Source organism: Oreochromis aureus, linkage group 14 (assembly GCF_013358895.1).
Source record: "Oreochromis aureus strain Israel breed Guangdong linkage group 14, ZZ_aureus, whole genome shotgun sequence".
Lineage (NCBI taxonomy): Eukaryota > Metazoa > Chordata > Actinopteri > Cichliformes > Cichlidae > Oreochromis > Oreochromis aureus.
This window is the reverse complement of record NC_052955.1, coordinates 18,028,116-18,054,770: the sequence shown is the minus strand read 5'-3', so window position 1 is coordinate 18,054,770 and position 26,655 is coordinate 18,028,116. Positions and strand designations below refer to the sequence as shown.

General features: G+C 40.3%; 4 protein-coding genes and 1 non-coding gene across 8 annotated transcripts in view; all 5 read right to left on the bottom strand.

Annotated features, from left to right (window-relative positions):
• Positions 1-26,655, bottom strand: part of LOC120432856 — a 520,225-nt gene that overhangs the window by 25,733 nt on the left and 467,837 nt on the right. The gene's annotated exons all lie outside the window — the stretch shown is intronic.
• Positions 332-5,192, bottom strand: mrpl28 (mitochondrial ribosomal protein L28). Its single transcript, XM_031727119.2, has 6 exons — positions 5,044-5,192; positions 4,303-4,608; positions 1,848-2,000; positions 1,632-1,766; positions 1,456-1,542; positions 332-751 (listed from the first exon to the last, which is right to left on the bottom strand). Exons 2-6 carry the CDS (start codon positions 4,585-4,587, stop codon positions 656-658), a joined length of 756 nt encoding a protein of 251 aa, XP_031582979.1. The 5' UTR covers positions 4,588-4,608; positions 5,044-5,192; the 3' UTR covers positions 332-655.
• On the bottom strand, positions 6,042-6,128 carry trnastop-uca. Its single transcript has one exon. It is a non-coding gene; the product is annotated as a tRNA-Sec (tRNA).
• LOC116310356 (zinc homeostasis factor 1) lies at positions 6,992-14,604 on the bottom strand. 3 transcript variants are annotated; one of them, XM_031727118.2, is made up of 6 exons: positions 14,503-14,604; positions 10,212-10,790; positions 9,069-9,350; positions 8,682-8,959; positions 7,948-8,135; positions 6,992-7,510 (listed from the first exon to the last, which is right to left on the bottom strand). In XM_031727118.2, the coding sequence occupies exons 2-6, from the start codon at positions 10,786-10,788 to the stop codon at positions 7,207-7,209; spliced, it is 1,629 nt and encodes a 542-aa protein (XP_031582978.2). In that variant the 5' UTR covers positions 10,789-10,790; positions 14,503-14,604; the 3' UTR covers positions 6,992-7,206. The 3 variants fall into 3 exon arrangements, with proteins under 3 accessions (XP_031582978.2, XP_039454107.1, XP_039454106.1); XM_039598173.1 differs by having other exon boundaries at positions 6,992-7,415; XM_039598172.1 differs by lacking the exon at positions 14,503-14,604 and adding an exon at positions 11,970-12,125.
• Positions 17,155-26,655, bottom strand: part of ppp1r37 (protein phosphatase 1, regulatory subunit 37) — a 43,337-nt gene continuing 33,836 nt past the window's right edge. The window contains exons 8-14 of one of the 2 annotated variants that reach the window (XM_031727124.2): positions 25,488-25,600; positions 22,773-22,914; positions 22,463-22,629; positions 20,836-21,685; positions 20,044-20,700; positions 19,846-19,923; positions 17,155-19,076 (exon numbers count right to left, since the gene is read on the bottom strand). In XM_031727124.2, coding sequence (XP_031582984.1) covers positions 19,847-19,923; positions 20,044-20,700; positions 20,836-21,685; positions 22,463-22,629; positions 22,773-22,914; positions 25,488-25,600 — 2,006 coding nt within the window. In that variant the 3' untranslated portion in view covers positions 17,155-19,076; position 19,846. Of the gene's footprint in view, positions 19,077-19,845; positions 19,924-20,043; positions 21,686-22,462; positions 22,630-22,772; positions 22,915-25,487; positions 25,601-26,655 lie in introns of both variants that reach the window. The other variant, XM_031727123.2, reaches the window with a different exon arrangement.

Here is a 26,655-nt window from a genome sequence, read left to right as displayed (position 1 = left end):
GGGTTTTGCTACCAGTCTGTCCTTCACTGCTGTAACACCTCTGCTGCAACACTGGTGGATATTGTTCTTTCAATAATATTCCGACTTACTCAAGACCCACTGTCACAGCCACGTCGATATCACCACAGTTGGATGTATTTCAGTGTGGACAATGTACAGTGACATCTGTGGATAAGTAACACCTTAACAGCATGTTAACTGAAGGGAAAGTTCCATTTAAAAATATATTTATATGGTTTGATTATAGAAGAAACTGTGCTTTCAAATTGAAGTTATTTAAAAAATAAACTCATTAAATATTCTTTAGAAACCAAACAAACAGAATCAAGTCTTAAAAGAAAAGGAATCTTTTATTTTCTATACATGTGCCTCATATCAGAGCTGCTCAGGGAATATTTACACCATTGAAGGTTTTTCCCTTAATTCCTGAACTTCCTTATGCAAGGCTGTTAAATGCAAAGAGGAATAATCCATAAGTGAAATAAGATAAGTATTAAACCAACATGGCTTAGTTTCTTCTGCCACTTTCACTTTTGCGCTCTTCCCGGTTGCATTCAGAAACAGGGATGTGGTGATTCAAACTCTCAGCCAGATCCACAGAAGCTTCACAGTTCAACCTAATCATTTTTTTCAGTTACACAAATGGTTCAAGATATCACTTCTTCTCTGTGACGTGTGGCTCCAACAGTTTCTTCATGTGCAGCTCCTCCACCAGCTTATCCACACAGACCCTGAACATAGGTTCAGGCTCCTGAAAGACAAGAATATAAACACAATCAGGACCTGCAAGACGGGCGCGGTACACGCACACAATGTTAAAAACCGTCAGCCATCTAATTACTTAAATATAAAAGTCTTAAAAAGGATGGAAATGTAAGTTTTCTGCATCTGTAAAATTTTCTGTAATGGCTTCACCAGCGCAAAATCAAACATACAGAAAGAGACAAAAGGCATTTCTATTAATTTATTACTGCAACACATACAGGCATGTATATATTGTATATATTGTGTTATTTCTTACTTAGTGTACTGTCTGTCTTTGTTACTGTTTGTACTGGAGCACTGTAACCAAAATAATTTCCCCTAGGGATCAAAGTATTCTGATTCTGATTAGATGAATAACTTAAAAATGCTTAAAAAGTGCTTTAAATATAGCAAAGAGAGATTTATCAAGAGATGTATCTCATGACCTTTAAATGATACAGCTCATTTTAATATAAAACAAAGAATAACGTTGTCAGCTTTCATCTCACATGGTCCTGGAAGCGTCAATGTGGTTTTAATAGGAAAAAATAAGGGTTCAAATTCAGCAAATCCAGAGGCCTGTGGATAAATAGAAAACAGTCTTCCGCCAGCAGGGCTGCACTTTCCACACTCCCTTTTTCTGTAAATGTGATGTCACATACCGACATATAACTCACTCTAGACACTTAAATGACTTAAATGACTCATTACTTTGTGCTCCAGCTGCCGCTGTTTCTCCACAGCCTCCTCCAGACTTAGACCAACCCACTCTGCCTCTTCTTCTGGGACCTCAAATTGCTGCTCACACAGAAAAAAGTGGGAGAATTTTTTTTTTTTTTCCCTTGTTGACTTTAATCACTCAGTTGACTCAGACATATCGGACATACCTTGTACTTCTCGTAAACTTTTTCTCGTTTAACGGGGTCATTAGGGTAAAGCTCTGTGTTTTTGCGTGCCAGACGAAGCAGCATTGCCCTCTTCAGGTCCATCCCCAGTTTGGAGTTGAGGTCCTCCTTTTGTGTCTACAACCAGTCATTAGTTAGAAATACATGGAAAACACAATAAGAAAAAGTTCATGTTGAACCGGGGTAGTTTTCTCTTACTTTGAGGATATAATAGTCGAAGCCGTAAGCAGCATCGATGAGGTCCAGAGTGTGAGCTGTGACTGGGATGATGAACTTGTGGTCAAGGATCTCGCTGTAAAGTTCTCTCTTGAACACCTGTGGTTTCCAAGTTTTCCTCAGACGAGTGGACATCTAAACAAAGACAGTTCAGACAACAGATCATCAGTGGGCTCAAAAAGCTGTCAGCTTTGTGCACTGAAATGAAAACTTTCTGGACTTTCAAACTATTTCTAAAGAAACAAAACAAGAAAAAGTACATTTGAGGAAATAAGATGAGCACTTTTTAAATTTTCTCAGGTTAAATAATAAATAATATCACATGAGGTGGTTCACCACAAGTATTCTCATGGCAAGAGTCAAATATATCACTGAAAATAATCAGCTGCTTCTCCAGTGAGTCTGTCATTGTCAAATGAAATGTAACTCCACTATTTTAAACTACAGTCTTTGCTCTGCAGTGTCTGTGCACTACTTCTCTATCTGGTGCAGGTTCTCCCAGTGCAAGATGGTGGACTGGTAGACCATTGGAGAAGAAAAATACACAGAAGCTGCAAATCATATAGGAATTGCCACAGCAGTAGATTGCTTTCCTACCTGCTTGCTTACCAAAGACTAGTTTTTTGGCAGAGACTGAACTTCTAAAATATGACTGAGAGACTGTCCAGCAGTAGAGCCCAGCCAAAAATTAGTGGGAATACTGTGGGGAAAAAAGAGCAACATGCATCGTGTATAATTTATGAGGAGAGACAAACGACTGTATAAAAAGAAGAAACTACAAAAATAATAAGCCTAGTCATAGACGTGCTTAGATCAGCAGACTGCCAAAAGCCCTTTTCACATAGCACAGGCATGCACTTAGCTAGAGCGAATGGCCCAAAATTTGCTTCGCTTGCAGTTGCATTCTGCTTGGACATCATGTTTTTTTGCGGCCGCTCTACATTTACTACATACGCCTGCTCCCTGTCATTTCAAAACATGAATCTCTCTGACTTTGTAAGTGATATTGTGCGGTGCAAGCAACAGACATAAATGTGTTTCAGAGCGCCGCGTCCTTGTAAAAGGCCTTAATGCCAAAATTCTGGGCAAAGGGCCTCAAACCCTAAAAGTGAAATAACCACCAAATAATGCAAAGTGCCACACTTGTGGGAAAATAAATAACATAGACGAGTGAGCGCATCATTGACACGCAAGGTATGACGCGCAGGAAGAAGGTGACAGCATATTTCTTGGTACCATTAAAGGAAAAACGAGACCTGTAGACTGTAGATATAAGGTTTAAAGACAGGAATGTCATATTTTGAATTACCACTGGTCCTTATGCAACTGTTATTCATTACTATGTATTAAAAAAAAAGTGTTCAGAGGTGTCAAACCCCAAATTCTTCAGAAAGAAAAGAAGCCGTTGTACTACCGGGTGTGCTAGGATTCACAAACTCTGACTGCTGCAGTCAGAGTTCATCCCACAGCTCGTGGAGAAAAAGAAACTCCTCAGAGACTTGCTCTTAAAGAAGAAATAGTGGTTCTGATCAAGACAAAAGCCTCGTGTGACCTGAAAGAGGAGCTAGCATATAAATAGATGTGTCCTCTTTTGGTTTAGGTGGCGTTCTACTACAGAACTAGGGTGAAGAGGCCCCTCACCTATTTTTCACACCATCTCTCACCTGTCGAACAGAGATATATGTGCAGGTGGAAGAGGGGGTTTGTAGGCTCACACAGGCCTGTGAGCGATTTACAGATTTCTCATGAGGCAGAATTTTGAACTACCCCTTTTTTTAGTCGTTTACACTCTCCCCAACCTTGCTTGGATCTGCTGGTTGTTGTATTTGTGGTACTCCAAACCCATGTTGCCAACAGAGAAGCTGCAGACTGTCCTCTATTGGACAAACTATGCAACATCAACACTCATAATATGGCTGAAGGACATTTCTCCCATCATCTTTACTTTTCTGATTTTCATTTATCAGCTGTTATAAATCCTGATACTGATCGACTGCCAAATAGCTAATATTATTCAGTCGATAAATCAGTCAGGTTCTATCCAGAAGTAACTGATCATGTAGAATTTTTCTCTCAGATCGATCTATGTAAACGCTAACATTTCACAGCCAATAATACACCAGGTGATATTCTTCTTTAGCAATACAGTGCTTTGCCATTTTTACTAAGCAGCAGTAAAGTTTTTAATTTTCACTCAACTCATATTTTCAAGATCACCTTACTTTTCTGAATGGTTCTCTGTAAAGACACAATAGGTTGATGCAAATCAAATGGAGCAAACTCAGGAACACAACTTTTAATGCTTTGTTCTTCAGCAGCTGCCCCCTGCTTTCATACAAGCATTTTATATAATATAATAATATTCTTATAGGAAAGTATCAAAAGAGGAAATCAAAAGCACACAACAGCAGCACAAAGAAAGACAAAAAAGACTAACTTTGTCATTGTTGGCATATCTGTAGCCCGATATCCAGCCCTCTCCTCCCCACAGGCCGTCCTGGGACTCTGGAGGGTAGTAGATTGGGACTGGGACATCCTGCACCCGTTCCTTCAGCCCCGTCTTGGGGTTGGCTCGGTACTGGACTCCCAGAGGCCTCCAGTGGACAGGTGTAGGATCTTTCTGTTCAAGGGACTTGAGGTAGTGCTTCGGGAGACGAGCATAGATGCCCTGTTTCATTTTAAGGGCCTCCCACACTTTGGGGGAGTACTTTAGAAGAGGCATTTTTGCTTTTGACAGTCAAATCTGCAACACAGAGGGATAAAAGAACAAAACTTAGTGTCGCTTATGTAGACCAATCAAAAAAATCAGCAGAGTTCCACTGTTTGCAGGTGTTACAGCTTTAATACATACAGAAAATAATCTGGTGCAGAAATAAGAGGAAAAACTTCCTGATTTTTCTTTGACAGGTTGCATTGTTAAGATAATGAAGCAAGAACTGCGATAATTTTTTCAATTAATACAAAATGCCAGAAATGCCTTTTGTAATTACAAGCTGAGCATTTTTCTGAATCGTTTATTTCTTTTAATAAATAACTACTGGAATACAGAAACAGAATAAGTTTCATGACATTATCTGATCGTTAACCAATGCAGGCCAACAACACAGTTACACGCCGGCTTAGTTAATGAAACAAGCCCTCCATAAGTGTCTGTACCAGCACTATTAAAAGGTCTTACTGCGTAATTAGAAAAAGCAACGCCGTCAAACACGGATGGAGATTTTAATCCACGTTTTCTCAACATCAAGCAGGCAAGGGCATCGTGAATCCTCTGCTACTGGCCACAACTTCCGCGAAGTGCAAAAAGCATCACATATGATTGGCTGAGAGAAGACGTCGCTCTGCCTCTTCTTCCGGGCAAACCGGATGTACACCCACAGGCAGAAAAGCGCTGTTCGTTGAGACAATAAAAATGTACTTCAGAGCAGAACAAACGAAAGACGTGTTCTTGTAAAATACTCATCATATATAAATGTGTTATGTTTGTGTTTCTTTCTTCTTTTTGCACCAAAAGCTTCCTTTAAGAATCTAAGCACTGTGATTTGTTCTTAAAATCCTTCACTACTTATAAACAGCATTGCACTTTTAATACATGTACGTGAAATCTGTTTTTAAAGGCTAATGTCAAGGTGTTTTTGTCTTTTAGTCAGTTAATCAGACTTCATTACACACGTATCGTACAGATAAATAGAATGAATTACTAGGGAAAAAAGAAGCTTAAAGAAGAAAAAAAAACCTTAAAGAGAACATCAGTGGTGCAAGAGAGACAACAACAGGTGATAAAAACAATTAAATTTAAAAACAATCAAATTTTTTTAACAGATATATATATATGTGTGTGTGTGTGTGTGTGTGTGTGTGTGTTTTAAAAGTTATATTTATATGCAGATGTGTCCATCTGTCACAAGAAGGAGTAGAGACGATGTAGAGGAAGGACTAATTTGTTTATGAAACCCTATTGTTTAAAGTTATCATGGTTTGGAGGACCATTACCATCTCCTGCATTGAAGAGTTCAGATGTTATTTTGATATTGATATAGGAGTCCGTAAACACGGACTTTTATTTTGGAGAGCAATGACAAAGGTTGACAGGAAGTGGTACAATAGGGTTTCATTCTTTACACAAATCATTCATCGCTCAATTACTCATCATTTCAAAACTGTGCTTTGCTGTTACGCCCGAAAGGTGGAATTGAACCACTCTGCCGCTAAGCAGCTACAGGTTTGAAGCCTGCACCCCGGACCACCGAGGCTCATCCGGGCACTTACTAACGGCGTCTTTACGCATATAAATACCTCATACCATTAATATTCATCTGACTCACGGTGCTACATACAGTGACTGTTTTAAGCGTGCTTTAATCAAAGATAGATCATAAACACGACCGTCTACTGCATGGCAGATACTCTATTCTTCCTTGTGTGAATAAATCACTAAAGAAAAGACACGTAATCGGGTCTGTGCGGTGTTATGCAAAGCAGACGTGTTTTGATTGGCTCTCTGAAAATATAAAGGAGGAGACACACGGTGTTCTCAAAGGTAAGCTACATGATCACCGCTGCAACAGAATCCAAACAGACGACAGCTGATTATGGCTGTATTTTCTTTGGGTGTACTGTGCAGAATAGAAATATCATTATATAGCATTCTAATTATAAATAAAAGACTAAAAAAGAGAAATACATAAAGCCTATTGATCAGATGATGTAAAGCGGATTTAACAGCTGTAAACGGTTTCTACAGGCACATCTCACACATAGCTGAGCTCACCTCCTGCTCCTCTCTTCTTGCTTCATGGGACTTCATGGGACTCATAAAAACATAAGATATTTTTCAAGATCACAAAGATGTTTAGCAGACACAGTGGCGGAAGAAGGACTCAGATGCTTTACACTTAGAGGAAATATACACATAAAAGTTTGATATTGTATTCTAGATTAACTCCAACTTCTATAGACAGTATAAAACTCATGTAATATTGCAAATATAGCATTTCAGGATGAGTTATAGCTGTAGCCAAATTTTAATAGTAGAATGATATTTGGAGTGAACAATGTGGAGCAGTGCATCATTTTTATTACTTATTACTCCTGTTTAAACAAACATAAAACGGGACAAATTAGAATGAAGATTTCTTTTATTTTAAAACTTGGAAACAATAACAGAGTTTCCAGGCACAAATAAGGCGACATCAGGGATTACAAAAAAAAAAAAAAATCTAAACCATTTTACTTCACATTGCATAAAATTTCTCAGAGTAGCACCACAAAACTCTAGACTGAGACTGAGCTTATTCGGGTCATTTTATTTCTTTCCTCCACAGTTATTCTTTGGCTATTGTCAGAGAAAAGTGTTCTCAATGATCAAAGTCTGAGGCTCTTCTTTTGTTTCTCCACTCGGTGGTGCCAAGAGGCTCTGGATCGCCTCCTCTGGAGGAGAACAGCACATACTCCTGGCACAGGCCTTTCTGCAGGAGAGGCTGCAGGCCAGGGGAGGGGGCGGTGAGGGGTCCTCTCTGTGGATAACAGGAGAAGCTCCGTCCTCGCTGCCTAAAGAGGAGGAACCAAACTCTGGTTGAACAGTGCAGCAGCTCACACCTGCGCTCCGCAGCACTTTACTGACTCCCGACATCATTTCAGCACACCTGCATGCATTTGAAATGAATCTGCATTAACAAAATGTCGCAGTTTGAATTTAGACAGATCATATTTATGATAACCACTCAGCAGTGACAGTTAAAGTGAGACTGTTGTGCACATTTTGACCACCATGTTATTATTCTTTGACTCTATAGAGTAACTTTCCATTATGCAAAGTTCAAAATGATCCTTATTTAACATATACTGGGCTGTAGTGCAATCCCTCGCAGCTTGTTTCAGACAGTGGGTTTGCACCAAGACCTAGTACAAGATAAATAAGAATTGTACTGTGAATGTTGAAATGCTATTAGAGTAGAATGCTAGAATAAAAGCGTTTAGTTAGAAATGGGCACAACAGCTCCTCTTTAAGTACATTCCCAACAAATTACTCACTGCTGACTGTTAGAAACAGCACCGAAGAACAGAAACATCTTCGTCTCACCTGTGTGCTGGAAATCCAGTGTAGCAGTGCACATGAACAGAGGCCACAATGAGGGATTCAGTTAACTGCCAGACGTGGAGGTCGTGCACAGCCTGCACTCCAGGCACGCATGCAATCCTCCGCCCAAGATCAGTAACACAAATATGTGGTGGTGTGGCCTGTTGTAGCAGCAGCCCATACCTGTACAACTACAGAGGGAAGCAAGAGTGAAAACAGAGGCCTGTACTACGAAGCAGACTTTGGATGTGCCAGAAAGTGATTGGCAGCATTTGAAGTGTTGTAAATAACTTGTTGACCTATAATATGTCAAGCATATCTCTCATGAATGATGTCAGAGAATATGGAAAAAGGAAATAGCTGCAAGTCTATACCAGTCTTACTGACCAAAGTGCTTAAAGCACAAGCATATTCTAACTGTACTTTTAATAATAAACTACTGTACACTGCTTTTCCTCTCACATACTCTCATAGTGTGGATTTGCAGTTGTGTTGTTTTCAGTCTGCATTATGTGTTTAACCTCTTCATAATTTTCCTGCAATATAATTTTATTTGTAAAATCAGTTGCTCTTCTTCCAGTAAACTAAGTAGATAATAGTAAGATATCCTGCTTCAGATGAACTCCTTCTGTCGTGCATTTATTCTGGATGCAGACTAGAGGCCTGCCTCCAGACCTTTCAAATGATTACAACTTTAAGTGTGTAGTTTAGCATGACATAAACACACAGAGCGTGACCTGCGGTGCAGTGGTGGCAATCAGCGTAATGACAGCCAGCAGAGAGAGGCCAGGATCCAGGTAAACCAGAAGGCTGCAGGCACCAGAGCTGTCGATGACCTCCGGGGTGATCAGTAGCATCACCAGACTGTTGATCAGGCCCAGAAGAGACGTAAAAACTCCCTGAGTGACAAAGATCAATGACAGGAGTCTGATGGGCCAGCGGTTGGTTGGAACTGGATTCTCAGTGTGAGGTAATGACTTGCAGACGTCAGAGGTTTTAGACGCATTTTGACTCTCTGAAATAAGAGAAAAGAGCAAAACACATGCTTTGAAACTGTTGTTTGGGCTAATACATAGTAAACTGAACAGAGAAAAAGTGGACAGTGTAAAGAGCTGAACTGTTACCATGATGTCCCGTGCAGGTGTTGTGATCAGGATTCTCTATGAAATCACTCTGACCCTTACAAGCCTTCGAATCTTCAGCACTGCTTGCTACTTTAAATTCACGCAGGTGAACTTCTGGCTGTTGTTGCTGACTTTGGGCGTCAGTGTCAGGGATGCTGGAAGTTACAGGATTGCAAAGGACGAGCGCCTCGCTGTGGAGCATATCGTGCATAGCAGACTCAACTTTTGATACACTCATGTCTTCGAATTCCTCTTGGCCTATGGATTGCTCCTCAGCCAGGACTGTGGGAGTGGAACACAGGAATGAAAAGCAAACATGGACACCATTTGATCTTCCTTACAGCTGAATATACACTGCGTAGCTACGTTAGAGTACACTAATAATCCATTCCTGAAGTCTACATGCACTTGGCCTAATCTAACCATTAAAAAAAAGCTTTCTACTCTCCTTTAAATTGATAATTATTTTTGAAAATCAACTATTGTGGCAGCCTTACCAAGATGTTACAAATGCAACTAATTCTAGCAACCAAGGGTGCACCAATATATCTCTTTATCTGCTGAAGTAAAGTGAAATGCGTTGTCATCTAATGTGTCATTTGTAAGCAGCCACATTTAGTGTAAATGGGAACTTAGCCACGTCCAACCCCTTATTTCTTCTTCATTTTAAGCTAATACATGCTGGCTTTAGCTTTATGTTTATTATACTGTCTAGTCATTTCACTTATGTGATTGTTATTCTTGGAGTCTACTGAAGTACCTTTGCATGATTCACAGATCAAAATAATCTTTATTCCTCTTATATTGAAACTTGGCAGCAGCTCGGTTCATCTACAGCATGAAACAAGCTGTTTTAGCTCTTTAATGCTAACATACCTTTAAATCAGCAGCAAGTGGGCAGGGCGTCTGTGCTTGCAGCAGAGTACGGATATTAATATGTATGTGAGTGTAAAATATATAAGAAAAGTATATAAGAAAAAACAAGACTGACTAAAAAAACAGGTCTCAGGTCTGTGGTTTGAAGCTGTAAATCTGCAGGATTGGATCAATGCTTACCATCCCTGATGGTACAATAAGCCAAAGAGTTGTGTGCAGGTAAATAAAATAGCCCTTTACCTTCTTTCATTATTTTTTCTGTGTTACCTTTTTGGTTAACCCCGGTCTTCTTATGTCGCAGACGATCACAGCTCAGCCTGAACACAAGCATCTTATACAGCGTGCTGACTACTCCAACTACCACAAGCAGCTGGGGTTGATGCACTGGATGTGGCTTCAGGAAAAAGTGGATAATTTCCATGAAGTACGAAATACACAAGGAGACCAGTAGGAGGGTAGAAATGAAAACCCTCACAACCTGAACCCTGCTGTTGTGGTAAGACAGACCGCAGTTTAGAGCTACGGGGGAAATCTTTGGGGAGAAGGGCTGATGAGGGTTGACCACTGATGGTGTCTCATGGTTAGGCTGAGCAGTGACTGTCTGGGTACCAGCTGGAGGTTCAATGGAGGAAGCATGTGGAGAAGTAGAGGGCTCCAAAGTGGAGAGCGATGTTTTAATTGTGCTTGCAGTTTGAGGAAGAGGAAGAGCCAAGTGCATGAGGATGAAGAGCGTGTGGAAACCATCCACCAGGGTGATGAGGGACTTACACAGCTGACTGATGGCGATCTCGCACATCAGCAGCAGAATGGTCACTCCCAGCATGGACCAGTGTAACACCCTCATTCCTGCAATTAAGAGTACAGAAACATTCAAACACACTGAATCTAAGACCCCACTGTTTGCACTGAGGCCTCACGTTATTGTGAATGTGATATCTCAGGTTTGCCTAGGGGACATTACATCTGGCACAAATGTCCTCTTAGTAAACTTAGTAAACAGAATGCCAAAAGAGCCAAGGTGTTGTAATGACCAGGTCAAAGTCAGAACCTCACATGACTGACAGGCTGTGGTGAGACTTCAAGGGAACCCACAAATCTCAGCGAACTGAAGCAATGTAAAAGAGTGGACTATAATTCCTCCAAAATAATGTGAGAGGATAAAGTCACAGGGATGGGATGTATGTACTTTCTCACAGGCCTGGTTAGAGTCTTTTGAAAAACTTCTTTCTTAACAACATGTATGCAAACCATTTATCCATACAATGGTTGAATGTGTTATTATTTTAAAATCAAGGAAAAAAAGAAGTGAGAGAGTGAAATTCATTAAAAAAAAAAAAAAAAAAACTTCAATAATGCACAAACTATTGAAATCCATCCATTCACTGATTTTCTCAACTGTTGATCCAGTTCAGGGCCATGTGAGAGCTGGAGCATATTTTTCATCTATCATAAAGCAACAGGCAGGTTACACCCTGGAGAGTTCATCATCCACTGCAGGAGCTATAAACTGGTAAAGTGTTTCACAAAAATGAACATGTCAGAGTTAAGAGCTGAAGATTATCCCTGAAGTCAGATTAAGTTTTGTCCTTGTCCTGAAGAAACAAACTCAAAGAGCTACACTTTGTGTTGCGATGTTGCAAAAGCATCTGTTACACTCAAAGTCAAGATGTCAGCTGCATGAGCCAACACAATTCACACAATTCACCAGATGCCTCTGTGCTGTCTGGTGTACTCATGACTTCTCGGCATACGCAACACTGATGATTGAATATGTGGAACTCTTATACATGAAATGAAGCATTGTATCTTTTGAGGGCTTTTTGTTTGGTACTTTAAAAGTCATTTAAAGCCTTTTATTTCTCTTGCAATTAAAACCTTGAACTAAAGACAACTTTTTTTTAAATTGCAGCAGTTTTGGTTTCATAGAAACAACTTTTCATACAAGAACATGTTTCAATCATGAAACATACAACAAACTTTCCACATAAACCCCCCAAAACAAGCAAATCATATGAGTTCATTTACCCCAGAAAAGTGGACGTCCCTCAGCCGGCACTAAAAGACAAGTTGGACTCCTGGATGTGATCTGTGCACCAGAAGCTGAAAACTGTCATTCATGGTGCTCACCATCTCTCACCCTCTCTCTGTCCCACCACACTCCTCCTCTGCTGTAATCATAGTCATGTGAGCAGGGGAGGGAGTGGGTGGGATCGTCCCTCGTTGGTGGGAGAAAATGCGTTGAAAATATGTTCACACGGCCCACCCACTCTTCAGATACCCTCCAAGCAGATCAAGTGAAGCTAATTTGCACTAATTAAACCCCGATTGTGTTGTCAGGATTATATAACGCCATCATGAGGTGAGACCTTCTCAGCTCTGCCTTACAGCATTTAGGATACTGGTATCCAGTCAATATTATAGCTCCATTACCAATGGACTTGCTGCTTTTAGCTGGCCTGTCTAATTATAGTGGGAAGATCAGGGTACAACACTCTATTATAATTTGGAATAAACTAAATACTAAACACTCTATTCATTCAAGTATTTGCAGGATATGTACTGATTATTTCATTGTCTATTTCTTGCGATATTTATCAAAGGAGGCAGAAACATCATGTTTACTGGGATTCACATATTCTTATATTTATTCTATATATCTACATATGATCTACAGCACATTTGTGGGGAGAAAAGTTCACGCTTTGATGTCAAATCTAAGCTCATGTCAGGCTGTATTTTTGCCAGAAGGTCAGTTTGTGTCAATGGGCCAAAATTTGATGAGTGAATTCCTCATGCTTTGTTCCTCAGGCAGAAGGTCAACAAAAAGTCAAACAATGTTCAGATCACACATCAGTCTTCTCCACAACAAGGCGAGTACTTTAGTGTATTTGCAGTAATTTAAGTTTAATCAAGAATCTTTTTAAAATCTTTCCATTTTTAAAAAAATTCCTCAGCGCTTGTGAGCTCGGTGCTGCACCCTCTCTGTCCCCCTCTCATGATCCCACAATGACGCTGCAGTCCCATCGGCCCCTGCTCCTTAGTGTCAGCGTGAGGGGGGTTGTTTCAGTCCACTAGACTGTGGATCAACAGGCCAGATAGGGGCTGACACCACAGATAAATCCCTACTGTTTCACCAGCATGCCAGCACATTCCTGAGGCACAGCTAAACTCAAGGAAAGACCCAGCGAGGAAGCATTTGATCACTTGTGGCTGTCCCCAAACAAAAAGGGAGCCATAAAGTTTGAAGTATTGCCTGTTATACCAATTTCCACACCTCCATTTTTTAATTATGGGACTGTGCTGGAGCAGCTTTCAGTGAATAAAAGCTTAAAATCTTTACACTGACCCTGCAGCCCCTCTAGAGGTTTTATCTCTGAAAATCCAAGGATGTCCCATAAATCCTTTGATTTTTGGAGAAAGTTGTCCATCACTAAATGTGATGGCTAAAAAAAAAGAAAGCCAGCTTGAATCATCCTTCCTGATTCAAGTACGCACAATATTTCCCTGATTTGTTTACACCTCATTTTTTGTTAGAAAATGAAAAGGAAGAAGAATGAAATTAATCTTAGCTGAGATAAGTTTCTAAGTTTCAACTCCCCATAAATATTAACTGGATAGGCAGTGCTTATTCAGACTTTTAGCCTATGTGCAGCAATCACATGTTCACTAAATAAGATATTCTGAATGGCAACTGAAATAATTGGGAATGTTAAAAAAAGAAATGCTTTAGTATTAGATCCAGTTCAGCTGGTTTTGGTTTAGTTCATAGCTCACAACAAACTGCATAGATGCCAGCTAAAACAAGAAGCTTGTTCAAACATATACAGATTCAAGAATTAATACATTTCAGTGGTGAACGTGGTATAATTATCAGATCAAACTGCATTTTATTTATTTCGGAAAAATAAATATTTACAATATCACTGTATCACCTTCATAGCCAGTACAATATGTTGCTTTTAGAGGGGTTTAGGTAATCTCTGAGAGTTCAGTGGATATAATACGAATACTGTGCTAGTACAAAATATTTCCATGGAAACTGCTTTCAGCTTTTAGAGGTGGTCTCGAACAAAGAAATTCCTCTCATCTGCTAACTTAGACTAAATAAAGAAATCAAATCCTGGATGGATGCCAACAGGAGAAAACAAAAACTGAGATATATTAAAGTGAGCCGTACGTGGCCCTCAATGTAAAAGACTTTGACAACAAGACTAAGCACAGTAAAAATCCAAAAAACACAGATGAACTTTGTGTGATAGACAAATTTTGACCAAAGAATTACACAAAGAATTTTAACATCACTGCCCCAAGATATATAGCTGACACTCAGACTATTAATCGTGCTTTTATTTCCTCTTCGTTAGATTTCGGTAAAGGCCTTGTATGTCAAAAAAAATGTTTATTGTGAGTAGCTTCCAAGTGAGCAGCTGCTGTCTCAAGAATTTAGCTCACTCTGTTTAATCCAGCGTCTGTGTGCGCACATGAAAAGCAATTTCCTTTGAATCTTTCTTCACTAGAACAAAATCTGTGTCCAGTTAATATTTATTAAACCACATACCTGCTCCTGCTCCTCGCTGTGGGCAGTTATCAGCTTTTTCTTCTTGAGGAAATTAAACGTCGGTGGAGCGATTCGAGAAAACTTCACACTGATGAACTTTTCAGCCATCAGCCCTGAGGTCCACAATCACATGCTTCGTACCAGCGTGGAGATAAACAAGCCTCAGGTGCTTTTCGAGCCATATGATAAGTCACAAAAGAAGAGAACGCAGGAGGCCAACAGAACATTAGGAAATGTTTTATTTCAACGAGAATTTCCCCACAGATGCAATAAAACCAAAACTCTGTGCAGCAACAGTGTCGCACAGTTTGTGTCCCGACAGGTAAGAGTCCAGACTGAGAAGAAAATCCTCCAAATCTACACCGAACGTGATTACACTACACTGACTGCAGGGCAGGTTTGGGTGGGTCATTACAGGCACTGATGACAGGAAGGATGTTTTGTGGCAGTCGCTCACAGATAAGTGTTGCAATCGGAAGAAACTGAAGATTGAATGAATGTAGGCCTGTGGTTCCAAACTTGAGGGCTGAACATTAAAATATGTTTCTTTTGTTCTTAAATAATCAAGTAATTTAGTGTCTGGCCTTTGGAAAACTGGAAAATGACACCAATAAAAATGAATTAATAATAACAACAAATCAGCTGAGTGGTCAGAGCGTTGCCCCTTACAGCAGTTGAAGCAAAGGAAAGATCACAGTTTCTGTTTACAACTGTAAAAGTTTATAAACATGAAACACAAAAAATACTGATTCAAATGCAAAGATTGAAGCCATTTCTGGTATTTTCTTCAGCATTTCAGGATACAGAATGCAAATGTGAAAAGAACAAAACAAAAGAACCCTCTATGTGCCATTTATTTAAGACATGAACAACTGTGGGTCACTTGCTAGGGCTTTAAGGACTTCTAGTTTTCTTACACTCCTTAAGTCATTGGGTGGGGTGGATTTGTGTGATGAAGAATTTGTACAGTAAAACACAGAGCAGAGCTCCCATCGTTCTCCACACCTTCACCCCAGGACAGCCTCTGCAGCCCCATCCACCCTCCCACGCTTTGTGAAGTGCCAGTGGAGGAGAGGGGTGAGGCGGTTCACACCGGGGAATAGCTTCAGGAGAGGGAAGTGTTTCTCCTGGAATCTCTGTGGTGTTCTAGTACTGACGCCATGACTTCTTTTTGTTTTATACTTAAGTTCAAAGGCATGAAATAGAAATGACCACAGGACAGGAGGGAGAGAGAAACAAGGATTTTAAGAAACAAGAGACGTAGCTAACACATGTTTTTCTCCTTTTTCTAAAGCCAACTTTTAATTTAAAGGCTGTGAAAACCTGGTGCAGAGAAATGGGACACTTGTTTATTTTCCATCAGCCTGCTATGAAATTTCACTGATGATAAATCCAAACGAGTCCCCTGGTGCCAGCTGGTAAATGCTAGCAAACAGCCTCATTATTCACAAAATGAAACATGCAAATATTTAACAAATGATAAAAATAAATGAATAAATGCAGAACATGTGGACAGAATATAAAGATTTTCACTGACTCTGAATTACTGAGGTCTTCATGGAGTTTTTATAATGCTACTTTTAGCAACTTCCTTATTGACAATCTGTGACCGCAGCAGGCAGCACGTTTGATTTGATACATTTATGTATTTAGGTGCCAGATGTGCTTCTTGACATCACCACAGAGGGATTTGTATCTCCTCCCCAGAATCCTTCCCCATTGTGAAGTGAATGAATAAACCACTGCACTATAAAGCCACCACAAATATGACGATAAAGTCAGCTTTCAAAAAACATCTTAATTTCAAATCTTTTCTTAAGATTGAGATAATATGGAAAGACCTGAAACTAACAGTATACCCTCATTATAGCAGCCAAACACCGTGTCCTATAAAGAGTAAAATGCATGGATGTGTCAGTGCGTTTGGTCACACAGTATTTGACTCCTGGTGAAGTTCTTAACATGGGGATCTTTCCTCAATGAGTTGCTATGGTCTACTGTAAAATCATTGTCTTATTATCTGAAAACAAATAAAGTATCCAAAGCAAAAAGCACAGGACTGTCTAAGATCTTTCATTTTTGGAGTGTCCTCAGGTTGGGTATCACTGGTCTAAAGTGACTCAAATGTTGAGATGTCTCATGTATAAGACCGATTTCTGTTAGTTAGAACAAAAGATGCGTTTGTCTGTGTGTGTTGGTGGTTGTTAATCAGTATTTGAGAACAGCCTGACGAGCTTGAAAAGTGTGTGGATGCAACTTGAAAGAAACTATGTAAACTTAAAACACAAAACCTTCAAAATGGAAAAATAAAACATTAATGACACAGCGTCCGACCTTCAAGTAACATCATTATCAGTGTCAGGCTTTGCTTTAAAGTGCCTGCGAGGATCCACTCAGCAGTGCTGAAAACAAACCAAAAAGAAAACAGCAACAACACATTTCGCTCCTTTCAGAGGAGCCGTAATCATGTCGGTACTGCTCGCTGCACTTTTTATTACCGTTTTAATTGCCGGTACTGCAACATATTGAGCCAGGTCTGTTATTACATTATTTGTAAGCCAAAACTTTATCCAAACCATTCTTCCTGTCATTCATGCATTCGTGTGCAGCTCCAAGCGGAGCATTTTCCATTGAAACATACATTCAGTCATATTATTAGTTATTACATGCATTTATTTGAGGAACAAATTTCGCCATACATATCTTTGTGATTACCAGCACAGTTCAATTAAGTTAACAAATTATTCTTTAAAAAAAAAAAAATCTAAAATTAAAGCATTACAAACAGTGGGAGCAAACTATCTTTTGGGTGGAGAAGAGCAGGAAGGTTGAATGCTGCTCCGTCTGCAGGAAAAGAAATCCAACCTGCCGGTATCCGCTTCAGGGAGGAATAATCAAAGCAGAGATACCGTCTAACTACCCTGCTCTGAAAAACTAAGGTCAGGACTTGGATTTTTACAGACATTAGCACGTGATGCTGCTCGGACTGTGGTCTCCTTTGGGTCTGTGGGGACACAGCCATCACTGCCCCCTTGTGGCAACAGCTTCACACAGCAGAGCAGCTTTAAAATATGTTGCTTCTTATGCCCGCCGCTTCTTTGTTTCTAATCATTCAATCTTATTTACCTTTCCTCAAATTATTATTAGAGCCCCTCCCCCCTCAAAAAACAAAAGAAAAACTAAATGTTTCCCCTAGTGTGATATGATATATACATCAAAAACTTTAAAGCAAGCCCTAATCAGAAGAAGGGAAAGAAAATGGGGGGTGGGGGGGGTCAAAAATATATCAGAGGGCTCATAAAATAAATATAAAGTAATTGGTTTCTCAAAGCAGCCAAGCGAAAAACCTGGACACCCTCCCCTCAAAACAACACTGAATCTGAAGTGGTGAGATTGAAGGCAACATGATGAGGAGTGAGAACACAGGGGAGGGATGGCACAAAGTACCAGCGGAAGACTGAGGGACCGGAGGAAAGGAGAGGGGAGATGACGACTGAGACCAGGCTGCTTTTCTTTACACTTTCACACAACAAAAATCAATCAAATAAAGCAATCACCGAGCTGCAGAGAATCAAGGGAAAAACTGATTTTTGCCTCCCATCGCCCAGAAATAAATCAACCAAAATCAGACGTATAAATTTCCAATATTCACTAAAGGTTTCTTTTCTTTTCAGCGGGGAACAAATCACCGACTCAGTGACCTCTAAAAAGCAGTTTTATTGTAGCAGAAGCGAGCGGGAGACGGTTGCAGCTCCTCCGCGTCAGATCTGAAAGGTCTGAGCGGTGGTGGGAACGCCGATTCCTGAGGGGCCAAAGTGAGCACAGGAGGAGAAAACAAACAGGAGAGGTCACTTTGGCAGAAGTCCCTTACAGTTTAAAGGAGGGAGTGGGAGACACGCACACAGAAAATGTTGACACTTAAACAGACACGTTAACAACTTCAGCTTCCGTGGATATAAAAGCCTTAAACAGTGACCTACTCCAACTTCAAGTGCTTAAAGCCAGCAGGTCTGATCGGCAGGGTCTGCCGCTGTTCTTTTGTCTTCTGTCACTTCACACCATCTGTTATTGTCTTTGTGTATGTATGTTACAAAAAATCCTTTTAATTACTAATTTCTTTATCATTGTGGAGACCTACAGAAGAGCGCAAGGGGCTGTGAGAAAGGTCCGTCTTTGGTTAGTGTTTCATCCTCTCTCTTTTGTCCCCACACCTCACTTCTCTTCATGTAAAGATTGAAGCTGACAAAATGTAGTGACAACAGGGTGAACTTTATTTCTCTCCCCCCTCTTTTCGCATATTCATTGTGCATATGCATGTGTGTTTCAGTGGTTGGGTGTAGTGTGGATGTGGAGGGTCTCCTTATGTCACAACTGAGCTCCACAGGGAAATCTTGTCCTTCGAGTCTTTTCCATTATTTGTTTGTATCTTCCTGTACAGAGCTGTGAGTGTAACACTGGGTTTTCTGTCCTTTATGAAAATGCTGTGTTGGAGGTTATGACAAAAACTTTGAAGGGCAACCAGTCAAGTAGCAGAGCCAGACAACTTATGCAGTTTTCACCTGTCCCGACAGTCCCTGTGGAGAGAGGAGATAAACGTTTTAGAAACTGAACTTGGATCAGAACCACGTGTAAATGTATCATTAACCACACCATGAAGCTGTATTTATGTACACACCAGAAAATGGTATGTTTCACATTCATTTGCACTTTGTTTAGTAGAGGAAATGTGAGCAAGATAGAGACCCAAATCCTACCAGTAATCAATGGAGCGGGCACTTGGCCTTCACATATCAGCACAATCCAGCAGCAGCCCCCCCCCCCCACACACACACACACACACACTCTTATTCCCAGTGAGCTGGCAGGCTAATGTCCGACTACAGAGCCGCACCTCTGTTACGCAAGTGTTTGAAAAGCTGCAGAGCATGTATGAAAACAGCTTAACACTTCTCTTTGATACACACATTACAACGAGTATGTATCATTTGTTTCTAGGCGATATGGATGATGAAATTTTACACCTATTGTTTGCCCTATATCAGATCTGATTTATGATTGGATGTTATTTGTCATATGAGAGTTAAGATTGTGCTGTTTCATTGTCTGATGAAGAGCAGACACTTGTGTTTTGCATCATTAATGTCATTATCTGCACATTAGGTTTAAAGTAGCTGAGGCTGAGATGAGGGCTGTTAGAGGGCAGGCAGAGACTCGTGTTTATTTGCTGATTAGCACAAACCGGAACTTGTAATTTATGTATTTTGTTTTACTTCTAATGCAACAAAGTAGTATTGCTTCAAGCACACTCTGCAGCACAATAATAATGTGATGATGGCTCTATACCTCACGGTGCATCTCTCCCAGTCTCCAAACTGGCTTCCAGCAGCAGTTCCTCCAGGTCCTGTCCACAGTTGACACTCACTACACGAGTGACACATAAGAGACTTTTTAAAACAACCTTTTCACAACAAAAAAAAAAAAATCTACTGAATGCACCTGATTTAAAAAAAAAACATGACATCAGTGTTCACACATTCTCACCGTGCTCCATCACACAGCTGCCAGGCTTGGGGCTTTCAGTGTCGAGAAGATGGAGGGAGAACTCAGGTTTCAGGCCGTTGGGCAGAGCAGAACCGACCACCTCCCCTTCTAGAGCCTCAGCAAAACTCTCTCCCTCGTCTGCAGAGCTCTCGTCAGCAGATTCCTCCCTTTCAACCGGTGGATTTATTTGAGTGACGGCTTCAGGCAAAGATGAGGTGGGGTTGGGACTTTGTGTTGCATCTCCTGCTTGAGGATTTGACTCCTGTGCTCCACCCTGAGTGACAGCTGGTGCCTGCAGATCAGTGTGGACAGAGGGGAAAGACTCTGCTTCCTGTTCATGTGCCTCTGTTTGTTGCTTTGGCCTTGGCTCCTCTTGGTTTGGCTGTTCTGTCTCTGCTAAACTGGGTTTTTCATTTTCTGGTAAGCTGACTAATATTTCCTGCTTCTCTTTCTGTAGAAGTTTCTCCTGTGTTTGGTGTGGTGAGCAGGCCTCCTCTGCCGCCGTTACTACGTCATTCGGTAGCTGTTCCAGTCCAGATGTTAACAGTTCCTGCTGTGGAGGTAAGCTAGTCTGGGGTGGATTCAGTTCCTCTGACTGTTCCCGCTCTTGGGGTATCACCTGCCAATCATTTCCTACAGGACCTTTTGCCGCCTTCTCTTCCTTTTTGTTTCCTTCTACACAAAGCGGCTCAGGTTGGGGGCTTTTAGGGCTCTCGGTTACCTGGTCTGATGAGGAATTTAAAGGCGGGGCTGGTGACTGTAGACTTGGATCTGTGTTTTCAGTTGTAGACTGTGGCTCTAGTTTGCAGGTCTGTGGAGTATTTAGTGCTACAGGACTCTGCTCTGTCATTTTAGAGTCTGTCAACAGAGCGGGTGAGTTCTCCTTCATGTTCTCCTGTGTCAGTTGTGTTTGTGTCTGAATTGCACACGGGGGTTGTGTCTGCTGTGTTGTGTCTACAGGAGTCTTTGGGTGCTCTTTAGACTGGCTGGGAACAGCAGGTACACTTAACTGGAGCTGATGCTGCTCAGGGGGGCTCTCCACCCGGGTCACCATGAAAATCTTATGACCCCTCCCAGGGCTTGAGACAGATATGCAACGTCCAGGAGATGGAGGTGTGCCCGGAGGAGCTGCAGATTCTGTGACGGTGACAGAAATTACACTTGACCCTTTAGAAGGTGAGGCTGAGGATGTATGTGAGGCACTGAGTTGAGACTGTGCAACCCCTGGACGGGTTTGAGTAGCAGTCTGGTTTGAGAGAGTGGAGGAGTTTGAAGTGGAAGAAGATTTTGTTACCACCTCGCTTTCCTCCTCATCCTCAGTGTCAGAGTCAGACTCCAGATTAGTCTGAGGAACATCTGAGTCAGAGCTCGCGCCTGACTGGCTGCTTGTCTGCGTTTCATTTCCTGCCGTTTCATCCTCTTTATCCTCTACGTCACCTCTCTCCTCTGATGCTGATTCTTGCTCCTCCTCCTCCTCCTCTTCTTGCTCTTGTTCTTCCTCTGTGGCAATTTCAGCCATAGAGGCAGAATGCCTCATCTTCTGCTCGTTATCCTCTTTTTCTTTAGCAAGGATGAAATTTCTCTTACAACCATTCTGGATCTCAGCCAGCAGGGCACGCTGCGTCTCAATAAAGCTCTTTACCTAAGAGACAAAAAATAAATACGTAAACAAAAAACACATTTCTAATATGCAAAACAGTCACTGTAACCAGGGCGTTACTTCCTTCATTTGTTTTAGTAAGAAGTATGTTCTTTAACAACAATCTTTTTTTAAAAAAAATGGTGGCATCGTGGTGGCATAACAGGTGAAGAAGATCAGAATTCCCTCTACCCACAAAAAAGACGATTGTGGTTTTGTTGGGGATTAATTAACAACTGAGATTTGTTGCCCTATTGGGTATTAATCAGAGCAGTGCCCATATATATCATCATATCAGCGTGGCTCATCAATTTGTTTTACAGTTTTTGGACAGGAGAAGTATTTGGCACTGTCCAACACTAAGCTTTCCCTAAACTGGAAATACCTGTATTAGGTTTTGGTCTTCTCACTGGAATTTCCAGAAAATTAGGTCATTTTATATACAATCAACCAAACTTGAAGAAAAAAAAAAACCCCACAATTTGATACCTGACCCTCAGATTTCCAGCGCTAAAACATAATGTGTGCGCACTCATACAGTTAAACAGAGCTTAAATGTGTTTTTCAGCACTGAAAACATCACCTCCTGTCCTTATGAAGTTAAGGGTGCTTACAAATCCAGGAAAAATATTGGCAAAGTAAAAAGGCACCTAATTTCAACCCAACAAACACATTTGCACACGGCTGAAATGGGATAAAGCTGCAGAAATATTTGGACTATATTCAACCTTCTCCTTCCTCTCCTCTCTACCCTTTACCATTTCTTATTCGCATACTCACAGTTTCTTTCTTGGGCTCCCGGTCAAGGTCGAGACGCAGCAGAGAGGTGTTAACCTTCAGGGCAAGAGACAGGGCCATGAGGCCACCTGTTTTAATCTCATTCTCTCTAAGGTCCAGGCGCAGCAGTCTGGGGCTCTCAGCGATGAATTCGGCCACAGCCACAGCTCCTAGAGCACACAACAACAGGAGCCCAGTCAAAAATGCCAAAATCCAACACACACACACACACACACACACACACACACACACACACACACACACACACACACACACACACCTACAGCTGAGGAACAAATAGATCATTTCCTACCTTCACAGGACAGCTTGGTGGAAGCAAGGCCCAGCCTGAGCACAGAGCGGTTGGCAATCAGCCCGTCTTTCAGCTTGTGGACTCCTTCATTACCCACTGAATTATGGCCGAGGTTCAGAGTCTCCAGACTCTGTGTGCATGGCTGAGAGGAACAATATTTAAATTACAAGTGGAAAAAATAATGAATAACATAATCACAGTGGTCTTGTTGTGCAGTGTTTGTTAACAGTACAGGAATTCAATTCAATTCAATTCAATTCAATCTTTATTGGCAGACTTCATGTCCATAAAAACAAGACAGAAACACACACACATATATATCTATATGTAGATAAATAAGTATATAAAACATTAGTAAAAAATATAAAGCATTTGTAAAAATTTGTAAAAATATAAAACCATAATATACATAAAACACAATTACTTAAAATAAATCAATAAATACACAAACACTTTAACCAGTGCTTTCTCAGACTGGATGAGTAACGGGAACCACTCAGTGTCGGATCTGTAAGTGCTAAAATTATACTGTTACTCGAACCATCCAGTCGTTCTCTAAAATTGTACATTAACTTTCTTAAAAGTGCTTTAAAAGTCCAAACACCCACAGCTACAAACATCTGACTGGCACTACCACTTCTAGGTAGCCTGCAAAGGATTCTCATCGCATCATTATATGCAACATGCAGCTTCTGCATGCTACATTGTTTGTAGGATGACCACAAGGGGGCAGTATATAGCGGTGTGCAATACGCTTTAAACAAAGCCACTTTAACTGGAAGTGAACAAAAGCTGAATTTGCGTGCAATAGTATTTGCCTGCACATAGAGCTTACATCGTTGTCTGTAAATGTCATCATCATCATTCATTTCCTCAGTAATAAAGTGACCGAGGTATTTCACCTTTTTATGAATTTCAAGAGTTTTTTGGGCCAGTTTAAACAAAGGGAAATTTAGCTGTTTATCCTGCTTGGTTCTACATATCAAAACAGCACTTTTAGCAGCATTGTACTCTATGTCATATTGCACACCATATTCAGTACAGACATTAAGAAGATCCTGTAACCCAGCACTGCTTGGACTAAAAACAACCAGGTCATCTGCATACATAAGATGATTTATCAGTGTTTTACCTAATATACACCCAGTGTTACAGGCTCTCAGCTGCATGGACAGATCATCAACATATAGATTAAATAAAATTGGAGACAAAATCCCACCCTGTCTGACACCATAAGCTTTGTAATTTAGAAATGTCAAAAAATAAGCAACGTTGTACTTTATGCAGGATTCAATGCCTACATGTGTTTACAGAAAGTCATTCTTTTCAAATATTGTTGAGATTTGTTTTAAAGGTTTCATGCCCAAGTAGGCAGTTTTGATATTACTTACTATTTACTTGTCCAATAAATAAGAGTATTTATTAAGATCATTCCTGTTAGCTAGTGCTAAAACGTCAAACGCACATTTAAATGAGTGAGCACCATTTCCAAGAAGGAAGCGTCTATGGCTACGGTAGCTTTATGTATCAAATGATGGGAACTGGCCATTAAAATGAAATTCAAAAACTACATCATAGGTTAAAATTGACAAACAGTGAAGTGTAACTGCAGCCCTGCCCATAATGAACATAATTACACCAAGTCAACGAAATTAACCAAATCTCATTAATCATCAGCAATAAATCGGAAATAATGAGATCAACAAATATACTGCAGTGGCTTCATGCAGTCATCTATGTTATGTTACTTAATCTTTTTTTTTTTAAAATACCCAATGGTTTGCAACAAGACCTCTGACCACTAAATACAAGCAGAAAAAAGGCAGTTATCTTTCCTTGACAAGGCTGAAGACGTAATGACTCATCAGAGTCTGTAGTACTAACACAATAAAAAGATGGAAGGAAATGACACTGAGAGGAGGAGATAATGACATTCAATCCCTCAATGACAGATATGTGACTTCAGCAATGGATTATCTGTAACTAACCACTATGAATTTATTCCAGGTTGAAGTGGAATTGGCACGACCAGGACATGAGATCACGTTATTCACTTAGTGAGATACGTCAACACAAAATGTCAGGTGTATTAATGACAAGTTTACGCGGAAATGTCCAGTCAAATCAGACGTCATAGCACCTGTTTGCACAGCACACTAATCCACCAGCTACACACCTGTCTAAAGTAATTGAATAGCAGTTTCCAAAAGGATATGCAAGTATGAATGCCCATGAGGAAAATAAACAAAGTTCTAAGTCTTATTTGTCCAGACATTAAGGAGTGTGAAACATAGTCTGTGAAAGCTAAGGAGAAACTGGAAACCCCCAACTTTGCTACGTCTGCTTCAAGCAGGGTCCTGGATGTGACTCACCATTATTCCAGTAAAGATGACATGCTTTATGGGTAAAATGTATTACAATAATTAAATTACAGTCATAAACATTGACTGAGGTAGAATTAAAATGTGCACATGTGCAAGAAAGTGAGCCCTAGCTGGGGGTGGAATGCCCTAGCAGGATATTAAGAAAACTAAGAAATAAATAGCAGACCTCTATTTGGATCACTTCTGTGACAGAGTTAAAAAAATAAATAAATTTAAACACATAGGCTCTTAAAACCTTTGATAAATGTGCCTGGCTTCACTGTCACCAAGTGTATGTGTGTGTGTGTGTGTGTGTGTGTGTGTGTGTGTGTGTGTGTGTGTGTGTGTGTACCAGTGCAGCAGCAAGGTAGCCCATGCCATTATGCGTGAGCTGGTTGTTCCATAGCACCAACGTGACGAGGCCTTTCCTCTGTTCTTTTAGTCCCTCACACACATACGCCAGACCTGCACAGAAACACACACAGACCGAGTTCTGATGAGCATCTAGAAGATTACTGTACATAAAATCTTTATGAGGAGCAGTGACAAATGCTTAGCAACTGTAAACTGTAAAGCCCATATTAATATCCCTATGCATTGTCGCAGCTTCTATTGATATAAAGAAGATACATTTCAGGGTTTTTAGGACCCCTTTGATGTCACTTTAAATGAAATCTAAAAGTGAACATGCAACAGAAATACACATAACAAGTGAAAATATATTTCTTCTGCATAAATACATTTGCTTTAGCTTAAAATGAACAGTAAGGCAAATGTTAAGTAAAAACAAACCCCCAAAAAACCCCCAAAAAACCTCAAACCATTTAGTCAGAAAATGAAATTGGCAGCATCAACATGGTATGATTTCCAATTTGAAAAGCAGAAAAAAATGATATGATAAATAATATTCCAGTGTCTCCTCATTCTGTGGGCCAGTGCCAGGACAAAGCAACAGGAATTATTATTAACAGTAAACAGTAATAATATCAACATATTATTATTACTATTACTACTACTGTTGTTGTTGTTCCTATTGTTAATATTATTATTCCTTCCATTTTTTTCTAAAAACACAAGTGACAACCATTAAACGAGCCAACATATCTAATTAGCCTATTGTTACTATTAACCACTTAAATACATATAATTATTGCCTTGAAGGCCTGAAGCGTTAGTCAGACTACAAGTGAAAAAGAGGGTTCATTATGTTATGACTAACAAGTGGTTCAGCTAATATCTGCCCCCTTAAGTCATTATTATAGTAGAATTAATCATCGATCGCTGTATGTACACCAACTGCAACAACAGTGATTCAGTGCTCCCAAAAATACTGCAGTCTTAAAGGACGCAGTAGCATCATGTTGCCTAAATGTGTAGCGGGAGTAAAAATAACAGTTTTTGCACAGTGCTGTAACTAAAACATTTGAAATAACTGAAGGTTCTTAGGCCACCCTGTGTGTGAGACCATGTACTTCTTATAGCTTTCATGGCAAGGTTTTTCCTTAATAAAATCAATCTCG